This window comes from Aphelocoma coerulescens, unplaced genomic scaffold (genome assembly GCF_041296385.1).
Source record: "Aphelocoma coerulescens isolate FSJ_1873_10779 unplaced genomic scaffold, UR_Acoe_1.0 HiC_scaffold_94, whole genome shotgun sequence".
Classification (NCBI taxonomy): domain Eukaryota; kingdom Metazoa; phylum Chordata; class Aves; order Passeriformes; family Corvidae; genus Aphelocoma; species Aphelocoma coerulescens.
In genome coordinates, this window is record NW_027184076.1 from 1,178 (window position 1) to 9,300 (window position 8,123).

The 8,123-nt window shown below is 49.0% G+C and overlaps 1 protein-coding gene across 1 annotated transcript; it reads left to right on the forward strand.

The window, feature by feature from the left end:
• Positions 1 to 3,110: 3,110 nt before the first annotated feature.
• Positions 3,111 to 7,679, forward strand: LOC138102598 (serine/threonine-protein kinase PAK 1-like; the record flags this gene model as incomplete). The annotated part of the gene is made up of 6 exons (XM_069000320.1): positions 3,111 to 3,223; positions 3,889 to 4,006; positions 4,824 to 4,923; positions 5,358 to 5,554; positions 7,204 to 7,341; positions 7,665 to 7,679. Coding segments are annotated over 6 exons (681 nt in total), but the record flags the coding sequence as incomplete, so codon positions are not given.
• Between the last annotated feature and the right edge of the window lie 444 nt (positions 7,680 to 8,123).

Here is an 8,123-nt window from a genome sequence, read left to right on the forward strand (position 1 = left end):
TGAAGTTGTTTTTTCTCCATCCTGAAGGAGCTCTTCTTCCTCATGTGTCTTATTGGTGTAATTTTGATGACTGTTACTATTCCACTACTACATCTACAGTTGGTTTTTATGACAATGCAACGTTTTTGCCAATGACCACTTCTTTGAAAAAACATCAAGTGACAGCACAAATTGAGAGCAAGAGGTGTTTTCCACATGTCCCCAAAGAAAAAGCAGATACTTTTATAACAATCCCTATTTAATATCCTAGTTTCATGCTTATAAGGATGTGTCCAAGAGACACATTGATGTGGCGTGGTCAGGTAAAACTGCACTGCAGGCATTTCTCAGGAGTGAGCCTCCAGCCCATCCACTGTCTATCCCTCAGATCCGTGGCACTTTTTCATCCCTGATTCCCAGTCATTCCCGTGACTGTTAGAATGCCACCTGTTGGCCCAAGCCCTGCACAGCTCACTCTCTAGGAAAACACATGAAGCCCTTTGTGATTCTGCAGCACAGCCCATTGAATCTGCTTCCTGCCCATAACAGCTGCCAGTGCTGTGCTCTCAGGTAAGACCTGGGGGGGCTGAGAACAGAGCCCAGTTGACTCTGTGTCTACCATCACCTGTTGGGACAAGAAGGGCATTGATGTGCACCTCGGTGTGTCTGATCTCAAAGCCAATCCTCTTGTGTCCTGAAAGGGGGCAAGAGCTTGGAACGGGGCTCGGTCTGGCTGTGGCTTCTTCCCAGTGCTTGTCAGTGCTCATCCTTGGGCCTTCCCAGCCCTGCTGTGGTACCTGCCCTGCCCCTGACGGCCGCTGCGACTGCAGAGGCTGGAGCCTTCCTCAGCTGAGAGAGTCCTGCTGCTGCCCGGCCGCTGCAGCGCGGAGCTGCCAGGAGGCAGCAGCCCCTCGTCTGGGCCGGCTTCTGCATGGCACGGCCTGGACTCACGAGAGGCTCAGCATCTCCTCTGGGCAGCTGTCCGTGCCACGCCGGCACCCGAGGAGCACTGCTGTCCTTGCTGCCCGTGGCCGCTGTGCCGAGCTGGGAAGGCGGGGACGTGTGCAGAGCTGAGAGGGCGAGTCCAATGCCAGCGACTGATCCGCGCAGTCAGGGGGAAGACAAGCAGTGTGGTTCTTCACATGGGACACGGGCAAGGGCATCTTTGAACTCAGCCTGCCCATAAAGGCTGAGCATCCTGATGCGGAAAGCCCCGTTGGTATTGGTCACAATGTGAGCTGCTCTGGTTTACAAAAAGAAAGGCATTCCTTTGGCAAGATGCCATCCTCTCCTGCGAATGCATCTCTCTGTGCTTTGTTTCCTCTCAAGAGATCTCTTCAGAGGACTGTAGAAAATCAGTCTCAGTGCTGGCCATCTGTGCTGCAGAGCTGCCTGGCCTGTTGCTGTTGCTGTTGTGGTTCTCGTCGCTGTTGTTGTTGTTACCCAGATGACCACAAAAGGCTCAGAGCCCCAGAGAGTGGGGCTGCCTTTTGTATCTCCTGGAAGGTGGCATCTCTGCTTTCAAGTGAGCATCTTGCACTTTGTTTCCCTCAGGGAAAATGGTGAGCATGGAAAATCCAGTGATGAAATACACTGAACTGGAAAATATCGGCAGTGGGTGAGTCCAACCACAGTTTCTTCTACAAAACCATGGGCCGGCTGTTCTGCTGGTGGAATATCTATCAAGTGTCAAGTCAGGCAAGCTGCAAACATGTTCAGACACTGGGCTTAGATTGACCCATCTCTCAGTGCTGGTCAGAATTTGTAAGTGTGGTCAGAAGGCATTGTCAAAGACATCTCCATGCTGCCACGGTCTTGCCTGCAGCAAGGAACAGGAGCTGGAAGATCTCCTGTCTCTCAAGTGTGGGACAGCTGTGTGTTAATTTCCTTAGCATTTTTGTATGTCTCAAAATCATACGGCCACACTAATGAAAGGAGAATCTTGCTTGCCTGAAAGAGAAGCCTAGCCCCTGGTAGCTGTCAGATAACAGTTCTCAGGAACAGTTCTTTCCAAGAGGTTGCTGAAGGAAATACTCGGTGGTCAGGATTAGAACCACACAGTTTAGAAACGGAAACTCAAGATGAAAGAATAAGCTCTCTTTTTGAGCTGAGGGACTAAAGCCCAAAGCTTCAGGAACAGGCCCAGTGCCCATGCACTGGAGAGGAAAATGCATCATGTGCCCTCTGGCAGAGCCCTCATGCCTCCTGCAGGTTTTAGGCACTTAGAGCAGAGATCTCCTGTCCGGGCTGGCTTTCACGCCAAGATCTAAACAGCTTCTCCTTTCTTTGCTGCTGTTTTGTTTCTAGGGGTTTCGGAGAAGTTTGTAGAGCATTCGACAATGCCACAGGAGGAGAGGTAAATGTCAACAGTCCCTGCAGATTCTGCAGCTCTTGAGGGCTTTCCCCTCTGGTGTGAGTTGTGGCTGGAGCTTTGGGTCACCGCGAGAGCTGTGCTGCAAAGGCACAAGAAGCACAGACTGGTGCCAGCCTGCAAAATACATTTGGGACAGTCGTTGTCCTTCTCAGCTGCCAGAAGGAAGGCAAAGAGAGCAGTGGTTCCTTTTGGAGAAGGAAATGCTCACTCACTCTCAGTGGCTAAAACAAAGGTGGTGCCTTAGAGCATCTCACTGCTTTCTTGTGGCTACAGCTTCAGAGTCCTGAATTCTCATTTCTGGCTGCCAGCAAACACATCTGAACCTTACTGGTAGTTCCTTAGCAACCTGCAGTGCTGCACTTGGGAACTGCACGTAGGGAGGGATCTGCAAGGCGTCCCTAAAAGCCCTAAGCCCTGCTTATAGCCCAGGATGTATCCATAGAGTAGCAAGGCTTGGATTACTTCTCTGGATCCCAGGCAGAGCAGCAGAGAGTGTGGGCAGAGCTTTGTGGGTGATAGTTGACACCATTGTTACCAAGTGGACAAGGCAAAACGTCAGTGGCCATGTGTCCTGTTTCTGGCCCACAAGGGAGCGGAGAAATGGGCTGTTGGAATGTCAGTTCCTAATTACTCCAGTGTCTAATCACAAGGCACTTTGGCACAGCTCAGCTGTGTCATTCCAAAATCACTCGCTCCGTGTGTGTTGTGGTCTCGTGCCACCAACTTCTCAAGGTACTGATTGTCATTGTCATTTTAGGTGGCCATAAAGAAAATTAGTCTGCAAGGACTGAGGAGGAAGGAAGTAACTGTCAATGAACTCATGATCATGAAGATGAATAGGAATCCCAACCTGGTCAACTATTTAGACAGGTGAGTGGTCGTGGTCTTATCCCATGAATGTTTGTTTACCTACTGCAAGCATGAGAGGTCAAAAACCCACTTTGGTCTGTGGCAGAAAATAGAGCCATTAATTACTGATCAATTATTATTTCTCTTCTCATCTCCAATGGATGGGAAGAGAGTGCATTTTGTCTGCATTAGTCTTCCCTGGCACACATCGTTTGACAATTCTTCAAAAGCCTGCACCAGTGCTATCTTACGAAGTCAATACCCTCTAAGTTCACTGCCACCACGTTGTCTTGGGGCTTGATTTTTCTCAAGAGTCTTAAATGCTAATGAGCCATCCGAGAGAGGATTTCCCTTGGACTGCAGCCCCTCTTTTCCATTGCTGGGCATGCCAGGAAGACTAGGTGCTTTTTTTCCATAAACACCATGTGTGACAGCTTTTTATCTGGGCTGTTAGTAAACTGCGTTTTTCACTTGCTGGCCATCTAAGACATCTCCTTTTTCACAGCTGTGCCTTTCTCCTTGACACAGCACAGACTGCAATCGCTGCACAGCCTAGAGGGAACGTCTATTCCTTTGAGTCTGTTCTCGTTTCAAAGGGACCTGGAAACAAGAATCAATCGTTGTCTTTTCCAAACAGTGGCGTAGCCATGCACGTTCATCTCCATGGCCTCATTTCCTTCTTTCAGCTACCTTGTGGATGATGAAGTCTGGCTGGTGATGGAGTACATGGATGGAGGCACTCTGAGAGATGCCATCAATGAGATGTACATATCTGAAGATGAGATGGCAGCCGTCAGTCGGGAGGTCAGGGATCCCACCTGTGCTTCCGAGGGCTTGGGCAGGATTGTCTGGGAAACAGGGGCTGAGAACTGGAGGGATTCCATGTGCCAAACTTTGCTTCTGTGTGGCTGCTATGCTATGGGGAAGCAGGGGAACTGCGTGGCAGTGTGCCTGCACTCCCTGTACTCTGTTCTTGTACTCTTATCTCCTGCTGTTGCATTCTCACTCTGTCTCTTGTATTTGTAGTTGCTGTTCTCCACCTTGCCTCTCTGAATGCTTGCCTGGAGCCTGTCTGCACGGCATTCCTTGCCTGTAAAAGCAAAGGTGCTGGTAGCAGAATTGGAAACTAATGGTAAAAGGGACTCATTTCTCAGAGTCCTCAGCTGAAAAGGGTAGTAGTGCACCCAAAATGCTGTTTGCTTCTGAAAGGCGACTCATGTGATACTTCCAAGTCTGTGCTGAGGCCAGCAAGAAAACCTTTGCCATGCAGCCTCCCACCCAAAAGTGAGCCGCTTCACAGCAAAGGGAGGGACTCTTTCTTTCTTGGCAAAGCCTTGCTTGTCCTCTGGATGAAGAAAGCACATCCACTGCAGCAGCAGTCATTCTGGCTGCTTTGCAGAGGACAGTCTAGAACAGCAATTCCCGTTGGCTCTCTCAAAAGCTGACGTGCCTTCCCTTAGAAAGGTAGTGTTGGAGCAGCAAGCTCTTCCTCTCAATGGCTCTGTGTTCTGCCATTACACTCTATTCCCCTGGAAAGGGAATCTTTTAGAGCTGTTTCCTTTCTTGTGGGCTCAAATCACACCACTCATTTTTATCCTCCTGTCTCTGTTTTCTCTCTCAGTGCCTGCAAGGACTGGATTTTCTTCACTCAAACCATGTCATCCATCGAGATGTGAAGAGCAGCAACATCCTTCTCAGAACTGACGGCTCTGTCAAGCTGGGTTGGTATATTCTTGGCCAGGCAGAGCGTTCCGGGCATGTGGGGTTTGGGGCTGCTTTTGAGTGACTGCCAGTTCCCCCAAAGTGGTGCTGCTGGCAGTGCAGGGACCCCTGCAGCGAGCTGAAGGCACAGTTGCAACGTGCACAGAGGTATGGCGAGGAAAAAGCAGTCCAGAGTGGCACTGGTTTGGGTCTGTGGGTGTCCCTTCCAGAGGGAGGGAGCTACAATCTAAAGGTTCCAGGGAATAAAAGCCACTTCTGGGGGCAGGATTAAAAAATTATAAAAGCAGCCACTTCCGTGTTTCCTTGGCTAAAGTCCTGAGGAAACAGAGCAGGGACGGATTTCCAGGAGATTCAACAGCGCTTTCTCAGACTTACAGTGGGGAGTTCTTTTGCTTGGTTTCCTAATTGTACAGAACTTTTTTGTTCTCCTCAGCTGATTTTGGCCTCTCTGCTCAGCTCACCCCTGAGCAGAATCTAAGGAGCTCAGTGGTCGGGACGTCTTGGTGGATGGCGCCTGAGGTTGTGCTAGGTCAACCATATGGCCCCAAAGTGGACATATGGTCTCTTGGAATTGTGGGGATCGAAATGGTGGAACGAGAAGCTCCTCACTGGAATGAAAGTCCTTCCTTGGTAAGGAGCAAATACTCACTGATCCCTCTGTCTTTTTCACCTATCCTGTGTTCTGTCCTCCATCAGAAAAAATCCCATTGCCGTCTGCTGGCACTGCTTCCACCAAGGTCCCCTTCTAAAAATGGCCCTGCAGCACATCAGCATCTGCTGTAGTTTTGGTTGCATCAGTGGGGGAACTCAGGCCCTACCACATGCAAACACTCTCCATTCTCAGGCAACACTTTCCTTTAGGTTTTAAGGTGTTCCAGCTCATCTGTCTGTGTAGAGGTCTCTAATAACACAAAACACACATCTCAGAGCTGGTGTTACATTTCCAGAAAAGAAGGAAAGAAACCCAAACCAACAAAGTTTCTAAAACAGTGCTTTTCTAGAGAAGAACTGCACTCCCTGTACGGTTTCTTGTCACTTGCCTAAAACCTGGGCATGAGGGTGTAAAGGCCACATAGTGTCTTCTGCTTCTTGTGCAGTGTTGCTGAAACACTTAGTGACCATATTTCTGTCATAGCCCAAGCCACGTTCTCCACGTGACCAAGCTGCAGCCTGGTGACATGGAGAGCCTGCCAAAACCTCCCATTTGTTACCTGGCACTTTCTGGGATGGGCACATCTTTAATGCATTGACTTGAGTATCCAGAGGAGCAGAGGGTTACCATAGGGATGGCATTTCTCCTTCTGCTGATTTGACCGCGAAAAGATTTTCTTTTGCCACATCAGAGAAGCTGGAACTTGCAGACTGCTGCGAGACAGAGCTGCAGGTGGCTCCTGTGTGCCCAAACAGGCATTTTCATCCCAAGACCTTTCTGCATGCATCTTAACGTGTCTGTGTTGAACGCGAGGTTCCAAATGTTTCTTTCCTTACCTGAGCAATAACTCCCTTTTCTATAATAATGCTTGAAAACAGTTAGAGCAAAGTCCCTCTTCCAAACTGCCTGTCAAGCTGGTGGGAATCTTCAGAGAAGCAAAACGTGCTTTTGCTGATGTAGTTGCCCCTAACTAGGTCAGCCAATCAAATCAGCTGCCAAGGCAAGCTCCGCTGGATGCTGGAAAAGCTGTGGCTGCTTTGGGGTTTGGGTTTTTTGTTGGTATAGGAAAGTCATCTCTGCCTCTCTGCCAAGGCAGAAATTGCCACTGCAGAGTTGAGCTTAAACAAGGGGCTCTGGGAGAGCATTTACAGACTTGAAACTGATGCCTGGAGTGGCTACCTAAAACCAGAGACTAGACAAGAATAAGAGAATCAAAATAGGTATTTATTTGAATGGCCTTCAAAGATACAGCCTGGGCAGTCAAAAGGCTACATCCAAGATGGACCCTGGGTCATGAGTTCTTCACAGTTTTGTAAGCTTGGTCCATTTCCATAGCAGGGTTAATTCTCCAATTATGAGCCCAGTTAATGATGTAATTAGCCCAAGTTTGCCCCTCTTCAGAGGCTTTGAGTTCACACATTTTGGGCCCTGGGACAATCGGAGTGTCCTTGGAGAGCAAACCTAGAGAGGCTTTGTTATGTCTAACTAGCACGAGAGAACAGTAGCTAACAGGCCACACAAAACTTCTGAGCTACACACTAGGCAGTACAGGAATTGAAAAATAGAAAAGTTAAAACCTAAGGCATCAAAAGAAGCAGGTGGAGTCTTGTGTTTCCTTTTTCTCCAGGCTGAACTCCTGATAGCCTTAGGAGGGACCCCACAGCTGCGGCAGCCCAACCTGTTCTCGGCTTCTATGCGTCACTTCCTGAACTGCTGCCTGCAGACAAAGGAGGAGCGGCGCTGGTCTGCCAAGGAGCTCCTGCAGGTAAAATGCAAAGGGGCTGCAGGTCAAACAGTGTCCGAGGATGGGCTCCTCCTCCACTGAAGCCCAAGGCATCAGATTTGAGCCCCCTTCCTCCTCATCTTCACTCTTGGTGCTTTCCAAATGAAAATGGTGAGGAATCCTGGGCTGGGCTGGCAGGGACCTGTCAAGGCCATCTGATCCATGTGGCCTGCAATGAGCAGGGATATCTTGAAAGAGATCAGGCTGCTCAGAGCCCCTTCCCACCTGACCTGGAATGTTTCCAGGGAAGGGACACTTACCAGCTCTCAGGACAACCTGTGCCACTGTTGCACTATGCTCCTTAGACCTACTCGGAGTAAATCCCCTTTTCATTTAAAAATATTACCCCTGCCTTTGAAGCACTGAGCTCGGAAAGTCATGGTTCATTGTTCTTGGTTGTTTTTTTCCTTTGGGCAGCATCCATTTGTAACATCAGCCAAGCCTGCATCCAGCCTGGTGCCACTGATCCAGTCACTGAAGAAGTGGAAGGAGGAGGAGAAAAGATTGCAGTGGCAATCCATCCATTCAGGACTATTTTCTCCATGACCAGCTTAGATGAGGATTGTAGAGTAGGATTGTAGAGTAGGATTGCAGAATAGGATTGTAGAGTAGGATTCTAAATAAATAAAGTTTCTGAAACCCCAACTCATCTGTAAGATTCCTTTCTTTCTCACCCTGTCGGGAAGCTCAAGATTTCTTTCTCAATTGTCCATTGTTCCTTAAAGGTGGAAAGTGACACTTACGGCTTCTTTGGTATGGTTTGT